Below are 25,955 nucleotides of genomic sequence, written 5' to 3'. Positions count from 1 at the left end.
ATGCGCACGAGGGTTCATGCATGTCTGACGTAAAAACATATGAATGAAATCCATATAGTTTTTGAAAAAATAAAAAGGACCTATACTTTATGGACAGACCTCGTAATTAATGAACAGAGATTAAGACAAGTGATAAAATGCTGTCATTACTGCGACTGTCTGGTCATAAATTGTATCTGAAAAGGTTACATACTGTATATAGTGGCCTTTCATTTGATTAAAATTTTAGCACATTTCCTGCTGCATTTTGCACAGTACTGTGTTGTTTATAATGCCCCCCCCCCCCCCCCCACCACCAAAGTGACATTAACTGTTAACTTGTATGATTTTTTTTTTTTTTTTTTTACCCAGAATGCCCTTTGACCCCAGATACACCAAACAGTGAAGCCAGAATGTGCACCAGCAGCAGCCGACTGGCAGCCCTGAAACGGCAAAATGACATCGAGCTCAAGGTCAAACAGGGTGCAGAAAATATGATACAGATGTATTCGAATGGGCCGTCGAAGGTAAGTGAGACTTTCACGTGGTATTTGGTTTGCAGCTTGATGATTCAGTCTGCATACAGTCACGCTAATCCAGTGTGCAATGTCATCATTTGGCAGTGAAGGATGCGGTCATGTGAAGAGTAGTTACAGCTCTTTTAATGGCACTTTTGTTTTATTTCACTCTGTTATTCATTTCTTCTTAAATGGTACAAGATTCTGATACATTTTAGCACCTGAGATGAGCTTATCCATGTGTGACCTTTAGGTTTTTAATGAAATGTCAGTGTGTCTCACCACCTTAACTGCTCCACATCATGCAAATCTTAACCTCATCCTTTAACTTTCAGTCTCCCAAATGATGAACTGTCATTAATTTTTTTAATCATTTTTTTGAATTGTATCTTTATTTGGAACGCCATGAAAATGGTCAACAAAGCATTGTAAAAAAGAAAAAAGAAACAATTGACCTTCCAGATTTGTGTGTTTTGAGTAACACCATGCACCAGGACATATGGGTCCACTGCATGTACATTCATAGTTCATGACTCAGACTTTGCCCGTCCCTTACGACGCCCACTTCCCTCTAGTAACTCGGAGTTCACCAAACTCGTGATAGGGTGGCCCCCGTAGAAATACGACTGTCCTCTAAAGGCTTGCACCACCAACTTGTCTGGACTATCTCGAGCCAGATGAGGCTCACAATTCACTTAGAGGGAACTCTGATACAGCTTAGTGAAAGATGGAACATCCATCCATTTTCTTCCGCTTTATACGGAGTCGGGTCGCGGGGGCAGCAGCTCAAGCAAAGCCGCCCAGACCTCCCGATCCACACACACCTCCTCCAGCTCCTCCGGGGGAACCCCGAGGCGTTCCCAAGCCAGCCGAGAGATGTAGTCCCTCCAGCGTGTCCTGGGTCTTCCCCGGGGCGTCCTCCCAGTGGGACGTGCCCGGAACACCTCTCCAGCGAGGCGTCCAGGGGGCATCCGGAAAAGATGCCCGAGCCACCTTAACTGACTCCTTTCAACGTGGAGGAGCAGCGGCTCGACTCCGAGCTCCTCCCGAGTGACTGAGCTCCTCACCCTATCTCTAAGGGAGCGCCCAGCCACCCTGCGGAGGAAACTCATCTCGGCCGCTTGTACTCGCGATCTCGTTCTTTCGGTCATGAGCCAAATCTCATGACCATAGGTGAGGATCGGAACGTAGATCGATCGGTAAATTGAGAGCTTTGCCCCCCTACTCAGCTCTCTCTTCACCATGACCGTCCGATACAGCGACCGCATCACTACAGATGCTGCACCGATCTGTCTGTCGATCTCACGCTCCATCCGTCCCTCACTCGTGAACAAGACCCCGAGATACTTAAACTCCTCCACTTGAGGCAAGGACACTCCACCGACCTGAAGAGGGCAAAGCACCTTTTTCCAGTTGAGAACCATGGCCTCGGATTTGGAGGTGCTGATTTTCATCCCGGACGCTTCACACTCGGCTGCAAACCGCCCCAGTGCACGCTGAAGGTCCTGATTTGACAAAGCCAACAGAACCACATCGTCCGCAAACAGCAGAGACGAGATTCTGTGGTTCCCAAACCAGACCCCCTCTACACCCTGGCTACACCTAAAAATTTTGTCCATAAAAATAATGAACAGAACCGGTGACAAAGGGCAGCCCTGGCGGAGGCTAACGTGCACTGGAAACAGGTTTGAGTTACTACCGGCAATGTGAACCAAGCTCCTGCTGCGGTCGTACAGGGACCGGATAGCCCTTAGCAAAGGACCCCGGACCCTGTACTCCCGGAGCACTCCCCACAGGGTGCGCCGAGGGACACGGTCGAATGCCTTCTCCAGATCCACAAAACACATGTGGACTGGTTGGGCAAACTCCCATGAACTCTCAAGCACCCGATGGAGCGTGTAGAGCTGGTCCAGTGTGCCGCGACCAGGACGAAAACCACACTGCTCCTCCTGAATCCGTGGTTCGACCTTCGGTCGAATTCTCCTCTCCAGTACTCTGGAATAGACCTTACCGGGGAGGCTGAGGAGTGTGATCCCCCTATAGTTGGAACACACCCTCCGGTCCCCCTTCTTAAACAGAGGGACCACCACCCCGGTCTGCCAATCCAGAGGCACTGTCCCCGATCGCCATGCGATGTTGCAGAGGCGTGTCAGCCAAGACAGCCCCACAACATCCAGAGACTTAAGGTACTCAGGACGGAAAGATGGAACAATTTACACATAATTATGTACATAAACCGATTGGGGTTGGGGGGGTTGTTCTTCTGTCGTTGCTGTCATAGAGATGATCATCAATAACCCATCGAAAATTAAATGAGTAGGTTACAGATCAATATAACCACTGAGATCAAATAAAGTCTGCTCTCGTGGGGGCTATAACTAAAATCCAGTTATTCCAGATTTGGTAAAATTTGTCATTTTGGATCCTTATTTAATAGGTCAATTTTCCATTCTCAGGTAGGGCTGCCACAACTAGTCAACTAGTCACGACAACGTCGACTAATGAAGCCGTCGACAACTAATTTAGTAGTCGCCGAGTCCTTTATTTTATTTAAGTCTTTGTTTTTCTCTCAATTTATAGTTTTAGGCAGTGAGCCGTCCTGCCGTCATTTGAATGTTCAAACTTGGATAAGACGGCCGTCTTGTTCAAAGCTGTTTAAAATGCGCAGTTTACCGGAGGAGGTGTGTGTGTGTGTGTGTGTGTGTGTGTGTGTGTGTGTGTGTGTGTGTGTGTGTGGAGTCGGTTCGCTACAAACTGCGAACGGAGGCACGAGATGTTACATTCTGCTGAGAACCATCAGTGCACGTGACACAGGGAGCATGGAGCAGAGAGAGGAGTTTAACCCGAGTGAACATGTAAAAAAAAAAACAAACTAAAAAACATGGAACTGCCTTTACTTTTCTCTGTACTTTCTCTACCAGTGTTTTTCTAATGGCACCGCCCTGTTCACACCATGTGCGCGTCGTATACTGAATTTATGAGATCATGAGATGAAATAAACGGTCAAATATCCTTAAAACATCCTTAAAAAATGAGAATATATAAATGAACTGAGGAAAAATTACACATTCACGGGTAAAAAAAAAAACCCTGCTGTGGAGAAGCTGCAGTGATGTTCACAGGCACAGATCACAAAAAGCAGGTGAGAACTCTGAACTTTAACAGCTGTTATTTTCCAAAGGTATTTATTTGTTCAGTCTTAAGCTTATTGTAGTGTTCAAGCACAAAACGTGACTGATGAGGAGAAAAAAATGACTTCATCACACTAAATGGAGTCAGAATAAAAATACAAGCTGCTGATTTTTGTTATTTTTTAAAGTTATTATAAGCTGCAGCTATATGTTTTATTCATTTCAAAGTCAGTTATGTCTTATTTTATTCTGATTTATTTATACAAAAAATATGGGTAGTCAAATCAGTCTGCATTGTTCTGTTCAGTTTATATCCAAGTTTTCCTGCACATGTCTGTGTATTGTTTCCTTCTTTATAAGAGTTTGGTGTTTGCTCCACAAAGTTTTAAAACACAATAAAATGTTCACACTTTTCTTTATAGCAGTTCTTTAATTTCAGAAATGCAACAGAAACAACCACAAATCAGAAAAAGTTGGGACTATAAGTAAAATGAAGATACAATTAAAAATGTTGCACTATTCCCAGTTTCTTCACTCACAGAAGTCAAAAGTTCTTCCAGAGTTGTGTTTTGGTGGCTTCCCTCACTTGTCTCCTTCCAGCATGGACATTTAGTTTTTGAGAACTGCCTACCTGACACAGATTTACTATAAAGTACCACACTGTTTGTATTTCTGAATGGGTGATGTAAATGAAGTCTAAGAAATGTTCATGTTTTCATCCCGACTTTTCTCAGAAAATGCTGCAGGTCTTAATTTAGGAAATTATGTATGATCCGACAAGTTGACTAATCGCAAAAATAATCGTTGACTAGTCGACTGTCAAAATAGTCGTTTGTGGTAGCCCTATTCTCAGGGATGAAAAATTCCACTTTTTGGTGGATTTCCGCTTTTTGGCCAGTTGCCTGGGTCACTTTTGAGATCAGTGCAAATTTGTTGTGTTTGAAATTCCCTTTAGTTGTATCTGTATAATTTTATTTAGGTCAGGCATCGATTTGGGCACCCCAATGCACTGTTAGGTTCGGTTGCTTTAGCGGAGGACCAGAGTTATTTTTGACACTGACAACGCTGCTTTTAAAGTAGAATTACTTCGTGAAGAGGGTGAGTTACCTATTTGCAGAGGGTTTTCTGTTTTATCGGGGATGGATGTTGTGTGGGGTTGATCGTGATTCCTGCCGAGTGGGGATGTTTTAAGTTATTTGGCATTATTGGATTATTAGCCGCCATGTGGTCTGCTTATTATGTTAAGTAAGTTCAACCAACTACTGTTATGTGTATTATACTTAGATAGCACTGCAGTTTTTGGTGTTTCTCTGATATTACTGTATAAATAAGCACCCATGTGTTTAGAATTTGGAACGAAAATCACATTGTTTTATTTGTGTTTCTGTCTTGCAGAAACCATTAGTTCGACCATTCATCCAAACTATTAATTCAGACCATTCAGTCGTTTATGGATGTTTCATTTCAACTACTGTGCACCCGGCATGTTAATCTGAGCCATTCAAGTTCATCTATTAGGGAACAAATCTGCATATAAAGGCTCTGAGCTGTTCCTGTGTGTCCATGTCTACTCTCTGACCGGAGTTGTGTGGTGGATAAAGTAGATCAACAAAGTAACAATTCTGTATGCATCACATCCCCAATGCCATTGAGGAAAAAATGAGTGCTATATATGTATAATGTGTTGCCAATCTGACAGCATTGTGTAGTGTCCATCCACTTTTCAAAGATGTAAAGACAAGACCAGAGGTGGCTAAACTGATTGTATCTGGTAACAGGTCGAAAAATTTAGAAGTGGATTTAAGTGTACGAGGTCTGTGAGAAAAGTATCCGACCTTATTATTTTTTTTTAAAAACCATATGGATTTGAATCACGTGTGATTACATCAGCCAAGCTTGAACCCTTGTGGGCATGCGAGAGTTTTTTCATGCCTGTCGGTGACGTCATTCGCCTGTGAGCACGCCTTGTGGAAGGAGTGGTCCAGCCCCCTCGTCGGAATTCCTTTGTCTGAGAAGTTGCTGAGAGACTGGCGCTGTGCTTGATCAAAATTTTTTCAAAAACTGAGGCACATCCGAGTGGAGACCATTCGAGAAATTCAGCTGGTTTTCGGTGAAAATTTTAATGGCTGAGAGATTTTGGATTGTTTCTATTGCTGTAAGGACTTCCCACGGAGCGGGACGTCGCGCAGCGCTCCGGGGCAACGTCGTCATCCTGTTTCAAGCTGAAAACCTCCAAATTTAAGCCTCTGTTAACCCAGGACGTTGTGAGAGAACAGAGAACTTTCAGAAGAGGTCGGAATCAGCAGTTTATCCGGACATTCCACTGTTAAAGGAGATTTTTTTTTTTTAATGAAAGACGTGTGGACGGATTGGCGCGTCGGTTCGCAGCCGGCGCGGCGCGTCCGCCACAGGAAAAACACCTCCGTTGGAAGCCTTAAGGACAAGTTGGAACATGCCCTGCTGGTAAACAATTTCTCAGATACTCACTCAACTGAAAGCCACCAAAAGCCGCCTGGATTTTACAAATGGTTATCAACACGGAGGTGTTTTTCCTGTGGCGGGCGTGCTGCGCCGGCTGCGAACCAACGCGCCAATCCGTCCGCACGTCTTTCATTAAAAAAAATCTCCTTTAACAGTGGAATGTCCGGATAAACTGCTGATTCCGACCTCTTCTGAAAGTTCTCTGTTCTCTCACGACGTCCTGGGTCAGCAGAGGCTTAAATTTGGAGGTTTTCAGCTTGAAATAGGATGACGACGTCGCCTCGGAGCGCTGCGCGACGTCCCGCTCCGTGGGAAGTCCTTACAGCAATAGAAACAATCCAAAATCTCTCATCAGCCATTAAAATTTACACCGAAAATCAGCTGAATTTCTCAAATGGTCTCCACTCGGATGTGCCTCACAGTTCTTGAAAAAATTTTGATCAAGCACAGCGCCAGTCTCTCAGCAACTTCTCAGACAATGAAAATCCGACGAAGGGGCTGGACCACTCCTTCCACAAGGCATGCTCACAGGCGAATGACGTCACCGACAGGCGTGAAAAAACTCACGCATGCGCACGAGGGTTCAAGCTTGGCTGATGTAATCACATGTGATTGAAATCCATATAGTTTTTTTTTTAAATAAAACTGTCGGTTTCTTTTCTAATAGACCTCGTATTTGTCAAGGTCAAGTCAAGTGGTTGTGCATTACTTTACAGGTGCAGTTAGTTTCGGTTACTTCTTGCTGACAAGTTATGTGTAAATTCTTGAGAAAACTACTAGAGGAGTGATTTTGAAAAAGGACAATTGTTTTGTTTTTTTTCTCTCTTCTCTCTCACTCACTGAAATGGGTGCTGCACTCACTGCAGTTTATTGTCTGGAATAGCCCCAGATTGCATCTGAGCTTCTATAATAAAAAAAAAAAAATGGGGCATGCCCCCAGACCTCCCTAGTAATTTTGGATTTCAGCTTTTTTTCATTTTTCACCACTTTCATCCGTGCATTCTAAACATCTCCAGAGTGATTCCAATCCAGTCAACGAGGGTAGCCTGGTTCTGACATAACCCTCTTCTTGTAATTGCTTTCTTGCTGGCCACCAAGATTATTTGCAGCAACTTTATCACTCTCCTTCGTTCCAAAAAATGAACATGACCCAGATGCAGAACATCAAAGCTCAAAGGTATTTGAGTGTTGAAGACTGTGCTTAATGAAGCCTGGATACCCTTCCAGACAGCCCCTAACTTGGGGAGGGTCCCAGAACATATGGTAGTGGTTAGCGACGGTTGAGCCACATTGCCTCCAGCATGATGTAGTTGCACCTTTATATTCCTCTTGATACGGTGTCTTGAAATATGTAATGATATTCTTCTAACAATTCTCTGTCCAGTCCATGGAGTTGGATGTTGTCCCCTGGAAGGACCACCAGGACCAATTACTATATCCTGCCACATCTCTATAAATAAATTAAAGAGGAGGGGTGAAATTGCGCAGCCCTGTCTGCACCCACAATTCAGAATAAAGGCCTCTGATGGGTCACCGTTAACCTTGGGCTGAGGGTCTATCACGCAACGCCTGGGTTATTCTGATAAATTTATCTTGAAATCCCAACTTCCCAGCACCTTGTATAGAAATGGCCATCTGGCCGAGTCACAAGCTTTCTCAGCATCCAGACTCCCTATAATTGCTTGGGTTTTGTCCTTTTATATTTGTCTTAGGATGTGTAATATTCTTCTGATGTTATCCGTTGTTTGTCTATGACGAATAAAACCAGTCTGGTCCAAGTTAATGAGGTTAGGTAACAGTTTTTCCAGTCTGTGGGCAAAAATAGAGGTTAACAATTTGTAATCTAAGTTGAGAATACTAATGGGTCAGTAATTCCCACATTCTCATCTGTCTTTCCTCTCTTTTGGAATAACTGAGGTAGTTGCCTCCCTCCAAGAGGGCAGTTATTTCTCCTTCTTATAAGACATAATTAAATGCTTTCAGTAATAGTGGGACCAATTCTGTCCTCAGGCTGTGATACCATTGGGAATTATACCCGTCTGGCTCTATTGCCTTTCCTGATTTTAGTCTGGTGTTAGCTGCATTAATTTCCTCCACAGAGATCAGTTTTATTAATTTCTCATTTCCAATGTCTGAGAGTGAAGGTAAGTAAATGGCTAAGAAGGGCATCAATGCAATCCCCTTCCAAAGCACTACGTTGTGAGTGTAGGTCCCTGTAGAAGACCTCAAAACACTTCTGAATCCTCTCCACTTTGGTCTCCAGTATATTAGTTTTTGGGTTCTTAATTTTGTATATAGTACATTCTTTTTGCTGATTACATAGTTTGTATGGCAGGTATTTTGCTGATTTTCTTCCTATCTCATAATATTTTTGCCTTGGGAAAATTAAGTTCTTCTGAGCTTCTTGTGTGTATATATTGTTAATTTACTAATTTCCTGCTTTACAGTGGGCTTTGGGTTGTTTTTGTCTTCCTGCTGTTTCAGATTTAAACTTGTCTGTAGATCAGATAGTTTTTGCTCTTTGGTTCTCTTTAGGTGCGAGGTAATGGAGATTAATTTACCTCTCATTACTGCTTTCAGTGTATCCCATAGAATAGTTGTTGACACCTCTCCTGTGTCATTAGTCTGTAGAAATTCTTCAGTAGCTTACTTTTTCTTTGATACTATGGTAGGATCATTAAATATGTTTGAATTCAATTTCCATAAGATATTTCACTTTTACTAGCCATCAGCAGAGACAAGGCGATAGGATTATGATTGGATAAATCTCTGTCACGTTCTCTAATCTTAAATCTATCCACCTTAAACCTAAAGAAATAATCTAGCCTAGCATAGTCTTTAAATGAACCAGAATAGTGTGTGTAATCTCCATTAAATGGGTATAGCTCACACCACACATCTATTATCCCCATCTCTGCCAGATAGGAGCCAACTTTTCTTTTGAGTGGAATAGTCTGATTCGTCGGGTTAGAGGAGTTTAGTTTGGGGTCAAGTCTAAAATTAAAGCCCTCCCCACAAAGAGCCGTTCCTGAGAGGGTGTCATTAAATCGGAAATATTCCTATAGAATACCCAGCCACTTCCAAGTGGAGCATACACATTTAGAATTGCAATTACAGACCCCTCTATCCTTCTTGTTACCCTGACAAATCTGCCTTCCTCATCCTTCCTCAACACACCCCACTATATTTAACGTTTAGTGAATGAAATGTTTAGATTTGTCTAATTTCAGTTTAATTTCAATTTATTTTCATTTATATAGCGCCAAATCATAACAAAGTTGTCTCAAGGCGCTTCACACATGTAAGGTCTAACCTTACCAACCCCCAGAGCAGGCACACAAGTGGCAGTGGTATGGAAAAACTCCCTTTGATGATTTGAGGAAGAAACCTCAAGCAGACCAGACTCAAGGGGGTGACCCTCTGCTTGGGCCATACTACCAATACAATTGACAAAATAATTTACAAAACGAATATACAGAAAATTTTGTTGGTGCACAGGACGGGAGGGTTGCAGAAGACCTCAAACAGAGAGAAAAAACAGAATCGGGCATCAGAAAGAAAATAAATACAGCATAATTTGTCAGCATTAAGCAACAAGAAAAACAGAAGAAATACTAAGGTGATTGCCAGCCACTTGCCCTAAGCTTCACAAAAGACCCAGACTTTAGATAATGTTGAGGCTGTGGCCCGCTCAGTTTCCTAGTAAATTAATTTAAAAGGGTACAAAACATAGTAACATACTGTGCCAGTATGCTAGCCATACAAAAGGGAAAATAAGTGCGTCTTAAGTCTGGACTTCAAAGTTTCTACAGAAGCTGACTGTTTTATTGATGTTGGGAGATCATTCCACAGAACAGGGGCATGATAAGAGAAAGCTCTGTGACCCGCAAACTTTTTATTCACCCTAAGGACACAAAGTAGTACTGCACCCTGAGAACGCAGAGTGCGGGCCGGTATGTAGGGTTTAATTAGGTTAGCTAAGTAGTAGTAGCAGAAACTTAAAATCTGATCTCACAAGGACAGGAAGCCAGTGAAGAGATGCCAAAATGGGTGTAATGTGGTCAAACTTTCTGCTTCCTGTCAAAACTCTGGCTTTGAACCAATTGGAGACCCCTAATGCTGGACTGCAGTAAACCAGAAAATAGAACATTGCAATAGTCGAATTTAGAAGAGAAAAATGCATGGATCAGGGTCTCAGCATCAGCCATAGACAGGATGGGATGAATCGTCTCTATATTTCTCAGGTGGAAGAAAGCAGTCCTCGTAATATCTCTAATGTGGAGATCAAAGGACAGCATAAGATCAAAAATTCCCCCAAGTTTCCTCACTTTGTCAGTATAATGTATGGCACGCAAGCCTAGGCTAAGCGTTACCTGGTCAAATTGATGCCAATGTCTCACTGGACCAAGAACCATCATTTCAGTCTTATCAGAGTTTAAAAGTAGGAAATTGCTGGACATCCAGCTTTTCACTGATGCAAGGCAGTCTTCTAAGGATTTTATGTGGATGAGATTACCAGCAGTTATCAACATGTACAACTGAGTATCATTAGCATAGCAATGAAAGATAATCCCAAAATGCTGGAATATAAGACCAAAGGGTGGAATATAAAGGGAGAAAAGCAGGGGGCCTAAGACGGACCCCTGTAGAACCCCAAATTTCATGTCACTAAGGTTAGAGGTAGTGCTATTGTACAAAACACAGTGATGAGGAAAACACATATTTAAAACTCTTTCTTTTCAGCGTCAAATGTTCCGTTTGGTTCCTATGTGTCTACTGGAGTAAGGCCATTTGTGCACTCTCTCTTTTTAAATTTGATATCGTATTCATCTTAATCACATTCACGACCCCATTTACATTGAAAGATATCATTTTCACTGGTTCATTTTGCATGTATATTAACTGACTGTACAGTATTTCCAACAGCAGCAGGCAAACCACTCTTGAATCCCAACATAAAGAACAACCAAAAAACAAAATATATTGTGTGTAACTGAAGCATGAATGCTCCTGAACACGCTTCTAGCAGTGAGTCACTCCCACTGCTTCTGTTAGTCTTTGATGGAATTCCCCTAATTATTCCCTGAATTATGGGGCCTTAATTCCCCTGTAATGGTGCCCCCAGTAAGAAGAATCCCCCACACATTTTACATCAACACTTATTATAATTTTACCATATCGTCCATATCACCAATCAGACTTGAATTCTCCTCCCGTCTGTATAATTGCAGCTTCTCCTTGCATCCTGCAGCTCCTCGGTTCTGCCACGGGTGCTGATCTCCAGTCCCCCGCCACAATTCCCATCTCTGTAATTTCTCTCTGGGGGCTGCCGGTGGTTTAATCACTTTGACAGGGAACCCCCTGATCGCCAGATCTGCCTTTGCCTCCTCCACCGTGTTGTAGGTTTTTGCTCCTTCTTTATGAAACACTTTAAGGCAGGCTGGATAGAGGGACTGGAATCACAGGTTCTTGTCCTTCAGGATTTTCCACGCCTCCGCATATTCCTTCCTCATAGCCACAATTTCCCGTGGAGGGTAATCATGGTTGAGGTTTATACTGCTGTCGTTCCATGTAAAGCCTTTCTTCTGCCATGCCAGCCTGAGAACCTCTTCTTTAATGGTGGAGCACAAGAATTTGACCAGGATCGATCTGGGCTGGGAGCCTTCTGGTGGGGATGATTGTAGAGCTCTATGCACCCTCTGTATTTGTAGTACTGTTGATGAGGGGGTGCTCTGATTCTCCTGAAGTAGCTTCTCCACAAAATGGATCATAGATTGTGATCTCGCCTGCACTCCCTAGGGACTGACCGTGCCCATCCTTGAGTAGGCCTCCGACAATGTCCACTTCGTTAAGCCGCACGTTGGTATTGACCAGCTCTCTTCTGTAGTATTGTAGTTTTCGTATCTTTTAGAAATTCTTTCACCTGGCTCCACACCTCTTAGCTATTTCAGTATCAACATCAAGTTTGCCGGTTTGTCCTCATTCTCTGGTCAGCGCCATCATGGCTTGGAGTGGGGGAGGTGCCCCGGCTAGCCCCGGGAGAGCTAACGTTAGCTTCTTCTATTAGCTGGATCTCATCACCTCTCACTTGTTCGGAAGTTTGTTACCTCTTCTGTTCTTTCTGGATGTCATCTGTGCTCCTTCTCCCTTGTTTTAGTGCCCTTCTCTGGGTAGTCAATTCACTTACAGTTTTAATTAATTCTTGTTGAGAGCTCTCCCTCTAAGTTGCCATCCCCTCTACCCCTGAACTGGAAGTCCATGCTCTTTAAATTTAAGGGTTGTCATTTTTCAGAATATACAGAATAATATCAATAAACAACAGGACAGATTTTCATCTTGTACTAGTTAAGCCCCTTTCATACCAGGCCAACTTAGAGTTGCATAATGCCGTGTACTGACTATGCAGCCTTACACCAAGTTCATGCAGCCCTACGTGGCATTGCACTGAGGGATGCAAAAAATTAAAAGTTAATTTAGCTTCAAATCGCAGAAGCTTCCTCAGCTAAAATTCTTGCTCTGGTAGTCTGACCTCTGTCTTGACCCTTATAGAGAAGAACAAACAGTATGTTTAATTAAACAAACTGTATGTTTAATTAAACATGTTTAATTTTTTCACGAACTGTCAACGTAGAGTACGGATGCAGTGTTCGACGGAAATCTACACAACACTACTCTACTGTATGTAAATCTACACAACACTGCACTACTGTACACCATGCCTCCACAATTGTACACAACCCTATGCCAGGGCGAAAAATTCTTTTAGGTTTTTTATCAGTACATTCCTGCATTGATAGATTTTATTCATCCCGCTAGACTTTGCTGGCAGTGAGGCTTCAAAACCACGGAAGAAGAGACTGACCGGCTAACGCCACGTCTACTAACTCATCATGGACAGATCGCCAGCGAGAGGACATGTCCATGTCCACTCCTCACTAATGGCTCGCCAGTGAGAGGACATGTCCTCCGTCCACTCATCACAGACAGATCGCGCATGCGATCACTGGCTGCAGCTTCTTTCACCTCCTCATATTCTCTCATGATTGTGGCACATTAAATAAAGTCCATTAACTCCTGCTCACGGACTGATCACCATTGAGAGGACATGTCCACGTCCAGTATAACTCCCCATTGACGGCTTGCCAGTGAGAGATCCACTGTCCACTCATGGACGGAACGCGCACATGATCGCTGGCTGCAGCTTATTTCACCTCCTCAAGTTCTTTCATGATTGTGGCACATTAAGTAAAGCCCATTAACTCCTGTTCACGGGCAGATCGCCAATGAAAGGACATGTCCACCAATCACGTGTGCAATAGTCAGCTGCAGCTCCACGGCGCTTTCACCTTCTGAAGCTTCCTTATGATTGTGGCATGTTAAATAAAGTCCATTACTCCTGGAAATAATGTATTCTGACTTCTTCCAATGTATCAAATCCATCTGCATGTCCAGGCAGTTTGTTAAAACAGTGTCAGGGAGCCAGGCTTCTCCCCCTGCCTGCAAAGGTTTTTTTCCCCTGCACGCAACTTACGCAGCCATTCCAGCGTACTTGATACACAGCACAATGTAACTCTACGTAAGCCTGGTGTGACAGGGGCCTTAGGCTGTATATAGTTGTGATCGTACATTTACATAAACTCATAGTGGGCCAGGGTGGAATGATAGTACAGCATTGTCATTAATGATGCTAAAAACAAGAATTTGGTTCATAAACACTATTTGGCTACAATGACAATGTTTGGGGTAGTAAAGGTGATGCTTTCAAATCTAAGAACACTGTACCAACTGTCAGCCATGGTGGTAGTATCATGTTTTGGGCCTGTTTTACCACCAAAGGTACTTAGCACAAAATGAAGGGCTACCACCAAATTCTTCGTCACCTCAAATCAACAGCTGGCTGGTTGAAACTTGGCAATATTTGGGTATTCCAGTTTTGATGTGTGTTTGTGAACTCAGCCACATGGGGTGTGCAGCCAGTACATTCTGAGTGTCGGTCCCAAGCCCAGATAAATGAGGAGGGTTGTGTCAGGAAGGGCATCCGGCGTAAAACAAGCCAACCGAACTATGCAGACTCAGAATCGAATTCCCATACCGGATCGGTCGTGGCCCGGGTTAACAACATCCGCCACCGGTGCTATTGCCCAACAGGGTGCCGGTGGAAATTGGGCTACTGCTGGGTGAAGACGACGATGAAGAAGAGGAGGAAAACGTTGCCACGAACAGCGGGAGAAGAAGAAAACTAGAAGGGTGGAAATGAGAGTGGGGACTTTGAATGTTGGTAGTATGACTGGTAAAGGGAGAGAGCTGGCTGATATGATGGAGAGGAGAAAGGTAGACATATTGTGTGTGCAAGAGACCAAGTGGAAGGGAAGTAAGAGCAGGAGCATCGGCGGTGGGTACAAGTTGTTGTATCATGGTGAGGACAGGAAGAGAAATGGTGTTGGGGTCATTTTAAAGGAAGAGTATGGTAAAAGTGTGTTGGAGGTTAGGCGAGTGTCTGACAGGGTGATGAGTCTGAAGTTGGAAATTGAAGGGGTGATGATGAATATCATCAGTGCATATGCCCACAGGTTGGTTGTGAGATGAAGGAGAAAGAAGATTTCTGGAGTGTGTTAGATGAGGTGGTGGAGAGTGTGCCCAAGCATGAAAGAGTGGTGATAGGAGCAGACTTCAATGGGCATGTTGGTGAAGGGAACAGAGGTGATGAGGAAGTAATGGGTAGATATGGTATCAAGGATAGGAATGGGGAAGGACAGATGGTAGTTGATTTTGCAAAAAGGATGGAAATGGCTGTGGTGAATACCTACTTTAAGAAAAGGGAGGAGCACAGGGTAACATATAAGAGTGGAGGAAGGTGCACACAGGTGGACTACATTCTTTATAGGAGATGCAAGCTAAAAGAAATCACAGACTGTAAGGTGGTAGCAGGAGAGAGTGTCACTAGACAGCACAGGATGGTTGTTTGTAGGATGACTTTAGAGGTAAAGAAGAAGAAGAGAGTGAGAGTTCAACAAAGGATCAGATGGTGGAAGCTGAAGGAGGAAGACTGTTGTGTGAAATTTAGCGAGCAGGTGAGAGAAGCACTGGTTGGAGGGGAAGCAATTTTGGACAACTGGAAAAGTACTGCAGATGTGGTGAGGGAGACAGCTAGGACAGTACTGGGTATGACATCTGGACAGTGGAAGGAAGACAAGGAGACTTGGTGGTGGAATGAAGAGGTCCAGGAAAGCATAAGGAGAAAGAGGTTGGCGAAAAAGTTTTGGGATAGTCGGAGAGATGAAGAAAGTAGACAGGAGTACAAGGAGATGCGGTGTAAGGCGAAAATAGAAGTGGCAAAAGCAAAGGAAAAGGCATATTGCGAGCTGTACAAGAAGTTGAATAGTAAGGAAGGAGAAAAGGACTTGTACCGATTGGCCAGACAAAGGGACAGAGCTGGAAAGGATGTGCAGCAGGTTAGGGTGGTAAAAGATGCACATGGTAATGTGCTGACAAGTGAGGAGTGTGTGCTGAGAAGGTGGAGGGAATATTTTGCAGAGTTGATGAATAAAGAAAATGAGTGAGAGAAAAGGCTGGATGATGTGGTGAGAGTAAATCAGGAAGTACAAGAGATTAGCAAGGAAGAAGTGAGGGCTGCTATGAAGAGGATGAAGAGTGGAAAGGCAGTCGGTCCAGATGACATTCCAGTGGAGGCATGGAAATGTCTAGGAGAGATGGCAGTAGAGTTTCTAACCAGATTGTTTAATAAAATCTTGGAAAGTGAGACCATGCCTGAGGAGTGGAGACGAAGTGTGCTGGTTCCTATTTTCAAGAACAAGGCTGATGTGCAGAGCTGCAGTAACTACAGAGGCATAAAGCTGATCAGCCACAGCATGAAGTTATGGGAAAGAGTAGTAGAAGCTAAGCTTAGAAAACAGGTGAAGATCTGTGAGCAGCAATATGGTTTCATGCCAAGAAAGAGCACTACAGATGCAATGTTTGCTCTGAGAATGCTGTTGGAAAAGTACAGAGAAGGACAGAAAGAGTCACATTGTGTGTTTGTGGACTTAGAAAAAGCTTATGATAGGGTGCCAAGAGAAGAGTTGTGGTATTGTATGAGGAAGTCTGGAGTGGCAGAGAAGTATGTTAGGGTAGTGCAGGACATGTACAAGAATAGTGTGACAGCGGTGAGATGCGCAGTCGGAATGACAGACTCATTCAACGTGGAGGTGGGATTACACCAAGGATCAGCTCTGAGTCCTTTCTTGTTTGCAGTGGTGATGGACAGGTTGACGGATGAGATCAGACAGGAGTCCCCATTGACTATGATGTTTGCAGATGACATTGTGATCTGTAGTGAGAGTAGAGAGCAAGTTGAGTCTAGTCTGGAGAAGTGGAGATATGCTTTGGAGAGAAGGGGAATGAAAGTCAGTAGAAGCAAGACTGAGTACATGTGTGTGAATGAGAGGGAGCCCAGTGGAATAGTGCAGTTACAAGGAGTAGAAGTGGTGAAAGTAGATGAGTTTAAATATTTGGGGTCAACTGTTCAAAGTAATGGAGAGTGTGGTAGAGAGGTGAAGAAGAGAGTGCAGGCAGGGTGGAGTGGGTGGAGAAAGGTGGCAGGAGTGATTTGTGACCGAAGAATATCAGCAAGGGTGAAGGGGAAAGTTTACAAAACAGTAGTGAGACCAGCTATGTTGTATGGTTTAGAGACAGTGGCACTAACAAAAAGACAGGAGGCAGAGCTGGAGGTGGCAGAGCTGAAGATGTTGAGATTCTCTTTGGGAGTGACAAGAATGGACAAGATTAGGAATGAACATATCAGAGGGACAGCTCAGGTGGGACGTTTTGGAGACAAAGAGAGGCGAGATTGAGATGGTTTGGACATGTGCAGAGGAGGGACCCAGTGTATATAGGGAGAAGGATGCTGAGGATGGAGCCACCAGGCAGGAGGAGAAGAGGGAGACCAAAGAGGAGGTTCATGGATGTGCTGAGAGAGGACATGCAGGTGGTTGGTGTGACAGAGGAAGATACAGAGGACAGGGTGAGATGGAAACGACTGATCTGCTGTGGCGACCCCTAACGGGAACAGCCGAAAGACAAAGAAGTAGTTTGTGATAGTTCTGTTGGTTGTGGGTTGTACACAGGAGGGCAACGTTAAGCTTCAGGAATGGTCTTCCCAAAGCCATGACCTCAACCCTATTGAAAATTTGTGGACTATGCTTAAAAGCTGGGTGTGTACCAGGAAACTAACTAATTTAAATTAACTCAACCAATTCTGCCAAGAGGAGTGGTCGTATATCCAGCCAGAATTATGCCAGAAGCTTGTTGATGGCTACCAAAAGCTTCTGGTGGTGGTGCAGCTTGCTAAGGGACATTTAACTTAACATTAGTGGAGGTGTGTGTATATATTTGAGACTGTGGATTAGAGAAAATCCAAAATAACTTTTTTTTTTAATTGAAGAGTCATTAATGATGTATGCTGTACAATCATTCTTCCCTGTCAAAAGAACAGATCAACATTATTAAAAGCCCTAAATTACCATGACATTCATGACCATGATGAGTGTATGTACACCTCCAACCTCAAACTGTAACACTGCTTCTAGTCACCAGTCAACCTCTGAACACACAAAAACTGCAGTAGACAGGATTGTTCATGTTGTGGAAACCAGCTTCCACTCTGCTCTGCTGCCGGCAGGTATATTTGCGTGCGTGTGCGTACGGTGCATTTGCTTTTGTGGTTTTGCTTTAGAGGATGAGGAAACATGAAGCACTGACACAGACTGTGTCATATTTACCACACACATCTGTTACAGACCTTTTGGCCTCTCTTAATGCTCATGGTGAGAAAACTGTAATTTTATTGTGACTTATGTGTTGGCCGCCAGTGCTAATAACAAATTGCGCACTGAGAACCTCATGCTCATCTGGTGTCACTCTGTTGTAATTGAAGACATTTTGTGGTAGATTGTTTTGTACAGTGTAGAGCTTCAGTCGTATCATCTTCTCTTTGTTGCAAGTCTTAATCAAATGTTTCAGTGAATATATTGGTGCTGTGACAACTGCAGAAACTAATGTTGTAGGAACTGATTTATGTCGCCATTCACTGTGCCTTGACGGTTTTGAAGATACACTTGAGTCATAATTTGTTGGTTATACTTTATTTCAGCTCAAAAACATCATTGGTCATGGTGTAAAATTACAAACATTTCAGACATTGCCCTCTTTACTTGATGGTTGAGTATAACAGTTAGAAAACACGTCAGTCCAGAAGAATTATTAAAAACAATACATCTACAGTATTTTCTGGAGTATAAGTTGCTTTTATTTATAGTTTGAGAGTTCCTGCGACTTATACACTGAAAAAATAACTATTCACCACCACAAAGTTTCATTACAGTTGATATGAGAAACACAACGTCAGACTGCCTTTTTTGTTTGAAATTAATGTGAGAGGTGGAAACTTCCTAATGGGGATCAATTATTTTCAAGACATGTTTCAGCGATTGTGATGCGGACACTTTTTTGTACTTAATTTGTATTTAATGGTTCAGGTCTAGGCTCTGGCTGGGCCACTCAAGGACTTTCACAGAGTTGTCCTGAAGCCACTCCTTTGATATCTTAGCTGTGTGCTTAGGGTCATTGTCCTGCTGAAAGATGAACCGTTAGCCCAGTCTGAAGTCAAGAGCACTCTGGAGCAGGTTTTCATCCAGGATGTATGCTGCATTCATCTTGGATCCTGACAAGTCTCCCAGTTCCTGCCACTGAAAAAGCTCTGACAGAGAGACCATCGGGTTCTTGGTCACCTCCCTGATAAAGGCCCTTCTTACTCAGTTTAGACAGGCGGCCAGCTATAGGAAGAGTCCTGGTCGATGACAATTTGTTCCATTTACAGATGATGGCAGTCACTGTGCTCATTGGGACCTTCAAAGCAAGTGTTCTGTACTCTTCCCCAGATTTGTGCCTTGAGACCGTTCCTTTGACTTCATGGTTGGTTTGTGCTCTAACATGCAATGTCACCTGTGGGACCTTATATGTAGACAGGTGTGTGCCTTTCCAAATCATGTCCAATCAACTGAATTGACTCCAGGTGGCCTCCAGTTAAGCTGTAGAAACATCTCAAGGAGTGGAAAGAGGAATTCAGGAGTTCAATTTTGAGCTTCATAGCAAAGGCTGTGAATACTTATGTGCATGTGATTTTGGAGTTGTGTTTTTTTAATATATAAACTTACAAAAAATCTTTTAAGAAAAACAACTTTTTTCACATAGTCATTATGGGGTGTTGTGTGTATAATTTTGAGTAATAAAATGAATTACATCCATTTTGGAATAAGGTAACATAAAAAAAAAATGTGGAAAAAGTGAAGCACTGTGAATACTTTCCGGATGCATTGTACGTATCGCCATACACGTTTTGCATTCATCTTTCAACACTTAGTAATATCAGCATGTCACTCTCAGTACTACTGAATAGGAAGAGTCCATTCAAGTAATATAGTGCAATGACACACATACACATATATATACACACACACAGAGCTAGCCACGAGACCCAGAAGTCTGAAGAGCTTTTAATCCAGAATGGACAGACTTGTTTGTAGTCGTACTTCCCAAAGGGAGTTCAAAACCAGCTCATGCACTGACACTGTGGTTTTGTGAAGCCTCACTACAAGATGCAGCACAAATCTTTTGAGCAGTCATACCCAATCAAATCCAAACTTGGGGTACACATGATCTAAGATCCCTATATGGTCCATCCACCAGAATCCTGACAGTCATTCACTAACCAAGTAACTTGAATAACACTTTATTTTTTCTAAAAGTAAGCACTTTACTTTGATTCCTTTTTCAAAAGTTCATTATTTTGTTTTTAAATGCAGACCATATGTCACTTAAAATTAGAAAATGCCATTTATTTTATTATAATCTTGCTTTTAGAATGGCAGCATGGTGGATTAGTGGTTAGCACTGTTACCTCACAGCAAGAAGGTCATGGGATCGATTCCCACCTGTGGCCTTTCTATGTGGAGTTTACATGTTCTCCCCGTGTTTGTGCGGGTTCCCTCCGGGTGCTCTGGCTTCCTGCCACATCCATAGACATTCAGGTTAGGTGGATTGGAAAATTATCTGTAGGTGTGCGTGTGGGTGTGAATGTGTTTGTCTGTCTGTATGTGGCCCTGCGACAGACTGGCGTCCTGTCCAGGGTGAACCCTGCCTCACGCCCCATGACTGCTGGGATAGGCTCCAGCACCCCTGCGACCCGATCTTGGATAAGCAGTTGAAGATGTGTATGTGTGTATTTTTAGAATGCCCTGCAGTTCAGTATGAAAATGAATAATACACATTGTTGAATTGTACTTTATTTTATTTGACATTCAGTTATTAGCTGCATTCAAATGTTGATACAACTACCAGGCTTCTCCAGAATATATGGCACTGGATCGCAGAGGTGTCAAGTAACGAAGTACAAATACTTCGTTACTGTACTTAAGTACACTTTTTAGGTATCTATACTTTACTCCATTACTTATTTTTCTGCCTACTTCTGACTTCTACTCATTACATTTTCACACAAGTATCTGTACTTTCTATTCCTTACATTTTTAAAACAAACAGCCTCGTTACTCTTGGCTTCAGTTTAATGTTTATATATTATGTATATATATATATTTCACGTCGTGCGCCTGTAATCAACTTTTCTGCAGCACGGCTTTGCTTTGAACCGTGAACCAATCGAACCAGTGGTTCGCAGATTGAAGCAATGCTTCGACCTATTGCTTCGTTTATTCTTTTTCTTTCGCTTAATTTTCCCCCGCTAAAACCCTAAAGAGCATACTTCTGTGAGTATTATTTACCTTTTCTATGTTAAACCGACCTGTTATGGTCTTCTGAAACAGTTGGTAGATGTATTTTATAACTTAAAAACGGGAGCGATGCTAACGCGTTAGCATGTCTATGGCATTTTCAATGTTAAAAGTTAGCATTAAGCAATTGCAGCTCTCATCACGTTCGGGTGCATTTGTTTTCAAATTGTAATATTTCTTAAATTTATTTTTGTTTATATATTAATAATCTAATGATTATTATATACAATTTTAGAGAAAGAGGCAAAAAGAACCTGAATAGAAACACAACAGAAAATATAAAAGCAACAAACAATGAACATACATAAATAAATAAATACATACATACATACATACATACAGAATTAAATAAGTGTTTCCTGTGAACTAGTGACTTTACACCTCCACTTCATCCCTGTCTTATTTAATGACAGTTCGTTTCGGTCAAACCATATTTTCAATGTGTTAATTTCTTCAGTGATTTCCTCCAGAACTATATGCCAAACTAGAAAACTGCTGCATCCTTGTAATAGCAGAATACTACTGGAATGAATTTGAACAAGGAAAGTTTTTTTTTTTTTTTTTTTTTTTTTTCTCCCCCTTCACTAAATGGTTGCTGCACTCACTGCAGTTTATTGTCTGGAATAGTCCCAGATTGCATTTCAGAGCTTCTAGAATTGAAACATTTTCGTGCAGGTGGTGTTGGGGGGTAATTTGGGGTTTTGGGTCTTGGGCCACATGTAGAACGAATCAGTTAAATTAAATTAAGCTTTCAATTCATATAGTGGCATCTACCTTTTTTTTTTTTTAAAGGTTACTTTATACTTTTATACTTTAAGTATGTTTTGGAGCACATACTTTTTCACTTTTACTTGAGTAAAGAGGTCAAGTTGATACTTCAACTTTTACCAGAGTGTTTTTAAACTGAAGTATATATACTTCTACTGAAGTAACAAATGTGTGTACTTTTGACACCACTGCTGGATCGTAATGTATGTTAGGCATTATGATGTTCTGGACCTTTACTTGAGGAAATTTTCTCTAACTGGACCTCGTTGAATTTTAACTGAATACTACCGTTATAGGTAATGTGAAACTCAATACTGTAGAGCTTTTTGCAGCCGAAATGGGCTGGAATAAAGTCTAAGGTTCTCATAAATTGTAAATATCATAATATTACCATTCTGCTGATCTACATAATCTAATAAAATTTATGTTTACATGTATATTGGCAGTGTAAAAGGTGATTTACTCCAACACCTGTTAGGGGACACAAAAAATAAAAAAGTAGATGGATCTGTTTTTCGTCCAGAATGATTAATAAACAAAAATGATTGTCTTTGTATTCTTTTCTTTGGCTTGCACAGTAATGTATATTTATCACATAATTGCTTATTAAAACTGATGTGTAGAATTTGGCAAGGTTTTTTTAGTCTTGTGGTTAACAGACTGGCTGAATGTGTTAGGCCCTGTGTCCATAGTGTTTTGTGCATTTTTTTTCAGTTGTACTAAAGAACAGAAAGCTTCAGACCCAGCATCTTTTTTTTTTCTTTTCTTTTCTTTTCAAAGGGCTTTTATCATTTATTTTTATTTTTATTTTTGTGAGCTGCTCTGAACATTTGCATTGAAAATCCCTGAAGCTCTCAGAAAGATGCTGTGACTTCACTGCAGCATTTTTTTCCAGGTAGTTGGGGGAGTGGTTTATTTTTGCTGTTTCTGTCTACAGTTAGCTGATATTTTTTTCTTTACTCAAAATCTTTTACAAAAGAAGGCAGAAAAAAACTAATGTGATAGCAGATTTGACAGATATTATGGTCCTACTGAGGGTGACTACTTTATGACACTCCCCATTACTGAAACCGCTGGAATGAAGCGTTTCTGGGCTTTGTTTCAGCATTTTTACACCAGAAAAAAAAGAGGAGGAGGAAAACAAAAAGCAACATGTGGCCAGAGGGCCTTAGAGTCCTAAACTTTGATCTAACAAGATACTGAGGGTGGTTTCAGTTTGGTGTCAGTAGGAATGAAAGTAAAGCAAGTAAATGTGAAGCAAAACTTCACAGATGGTTTTAAATGAGAAGAAACTGAGCTTATCAGAGTGAAGCTTCATCAAATACTGAGTGTAAATTAAACAAAGGACGTCAGTGGCTTCGGGCACATTCGCCGACCTCAGTGGAGTGAGTGCAGAACATTTGAAAACCGCCACCACTCTGCTGTAGTAAGAGTTGTAATTGACGTTGCCTGGTCAGATGGCGGAAAGCACCTTCCAGCTGGAAATAGCTGTGTCGTGATGTCAGGGAGGAAATGCCTGCTGAACAGAGGTCTTTCCTACATGCGGCACTGTCACCGCGCACGGAGGAATTCTGGGTGGAGTTTGCTTACTGTGCTGTGTGTGTGTGTGTGCATGTGTGTTTGCACACATAAGAGGGTCAGCAATTACAACACACGGCGCACAGCGACATTCCACCTTAATTTTTAGTGAATAAGATTTTCCATGTAGCGGCTCGTTCTTTGTTTCCAGTTAAGGGCATGAAGCGGCTGTGCTACGTGCATGCAACACGACACAATGAGCATAAATGAAGGCCAGCGTTTGGCCTCATCTGTAAAGTACAATACTAATGTCATGAAAAAGAGCAGCTTGATTCAGTCTGTCATCAACCAAAACAATGACGGTTGCTTTCTGGTTTTGTTCACAGGATCGTAAGTTGCTCGCGACGGCCCAGCAGATGCTCCAGGACAGCAAAATGAAGATCGAGTTTATCAGGATGCAGATCCTTAAGGCCAGCCAGGCTAATGAGCTGAGCTTCGATAGCAACGATGTGATGGGTGAGCATGTTGATCCGTCAGCATGACTGCTTTATGATAAGATAAGAAAGAGAAAACACAACATATATACACACATTAACAGAGAAATGGTGCTAAAATAGACGTTAGAAGCATGAAGTTATGCTTATCTGTTCATGCAGCTGATCACTGCATCCGGCACAGTGTTGGTTATTGCTGGAGTAAAGAAACAAGGGATGAGAAATGAATTGATAGACAAAATAAAAAATAAACTGATGGTCGGAACACATAGGCTTAGGAGGTGGGGGGCAGGGGGGGCAATCGCCCCCCTGGGCTCGGCAAAATGCTCAAATTCGGGCAGATGGGCTGGGACATTCGGACATGGGCCATGTTAAGGAAAATATGTTTATGTCTAAAAAATATTCCAAAGGCCAAAAAAAAAAAATTGATGAAATTTTACTCGAAAGTGTGATGACCATCATCAGTGTAGAAGTAAAACAGATGTTTTCAACTCTATAGAGTCTAGTGCCAGGGTCTAGGGTTGTAAATGCCAGCATGAAGCCCACTCCTTCCAGTCCAAAGCCCAAGCAGTGCTGCCTCCTGGTGGAGAGTAAGAGAACTAAAGGCCACCTGTGGACCAACCAAAGAGGTTATATACAGAGGGGAAAATAAGTATGTGACCCCCTGTCAGTTTTGCAGGTTTTTCCACCTGCAAAGAATGGAGAGGTCTGTAGTTTTTATCATAGGAACACTTCACATAGTATGATTTTTAAATCATTAATTTGCATTTTATTGCATAAAATAAGTATTTGTTCCCCTACCAACCACCAAGAATTCTGGCTCTCACAGACCTGTTAATTTTTCTTTAAGAAGCCCTCTTATTCTGCACTCTTTACCTGTATTAACTGCACCTGTTTGAACTTGTTACCTGTATAAAAGACACCTGTTCACACACTCAATCAATCACACTCCAACCTGTCCACCATAACCAAGACCAAAGAGCTGTCTAAGGACACCAGGGACGAAACTGTAGACCTACACAAGGCTGGGATGGACTACAGGACAACAGGCAAGATTACATTAAGTAACACATGATGCTGTCATGGTTTAAAATCCTGCAGGGCAGCAAGGTCCCCCTGCTCAAGCCAGCACATGTCCGCTCAAGCCAGCACATGTCCAGGCCCATTTGAAGTTCACCAGTGACCATTTGTATGATCCAGAGGAGGCATGGGAGAAGGTCATGTGGTCAGATGAGACCAGAATAGAGCTTTTTAGAATCAACTCCATTTACCATGTTTAGAGGATGAGAACAACCCCAAGAAAACCATCCCAACCGTGAAGCATGGGGGTGGAAACATCATACTCTGGAGGTGCTCTTCTGCAAAGGGGACAGGACGACTGCACCGTATTGAATGGAGGATGGATGGGGTCATGTATTGTGAGGTTTTGGCAAACAACCTCCTTCCCTCCTTAAGAGCATTGAAGATGGGTCATGGCTGGGTCTTCCAGCATGACAATGACCCCAAACACACAGCCAGGGCAACTAAGGAGGGCTCCGTAAGAAGCATTTCAAGGTTCTGGAGTGGCCTGGTTTCTGAAATTCGGGCAAATTTGGTGTCCCCCCCCAAATAGACCCCACCTCTTACGCCTATGTCAGAACAAGATTTCATTTGGAAGAAATATGATTCTCCAGCACATTTTTACATAGCGTGCTGACAATGTTGGACCTTGTTTGGTTTATAGGGTACTGTAGATTGTAAAACTACAGAACATTTTGGAAGTGTACCTCCAAGTGTCATTGAAAACATTGTGTATTTAGAATTAGAATTCAGAATTTATTTATATATATATATATATATATATATATATATATATATATACACAGTGGTCCCTCGTTTATTGTGGGAGTTATGTTCTAAAAATAACCCGCGATAAGCGAAATCCGCGAAGTAGTCAGCGCTATTTTTTGCAATTATTATAGATGTTTTAAGGCTGTAAAACCCCTCACTACACACTTTATACACTTTTCTCAAACAGGCATTAACATTTTCTCTCTTTTCTCTCCTGTGTAAACACTCTTTTTTTCTTCTGGGCGAGAATATTGTAAACACACACATGCAGAACTCTCCCTTCTCACTGCCTCCAGAGGTATAGATGCGGGACCCGCAAAGAATCCAAGTCCTCTCTCGGTGGCCACGGAGCTCTGCGGCTGCGGTCAACATCTGCATCAAAACAGCGACCGT

General features: G+C 42.4%; 1 protein-coding gene across 1 annotated transcript in view; it reads left to right on the top strand.

Moving 5' to 3' along the window:
• The window catches only part of pkn2 (protein kinase N2), a 138,113-nt gene that overhangs the window by 71,663 nt on the left and 40,495 nt on the right, over positions 1 to 25,955 (top strand). Inside the window, 2 exon segments of the mRNA XM_034182478.1 lie at positions 352 to 506; positions 23,625 to 23,754. Of these exon segments, the coding sequence (XP_034038369.1) occupies positions 352 to 506; positions 23,625 to 23,754 (285 nt within the window).

Source organism: Thalassophryne amazonica, chromosome 12, assembly GCF_902500255.1.
Source record: "Thalassophryne amazonica chromosome 12, fThaAma1.1, whole genome shotgun sequence".
Taxonomy (NCBI): Eukaryota; Metazoa; Chordata; class Actinopteri; order Batrachoidiformes; family Batrachoididae; genus Thalassophryne; species Thalassophryne amazonica.
Note: the sequence above shows the minus strand (reverse complement) of the source record. Positions and strands in the feature narration are given on the sequence as shown.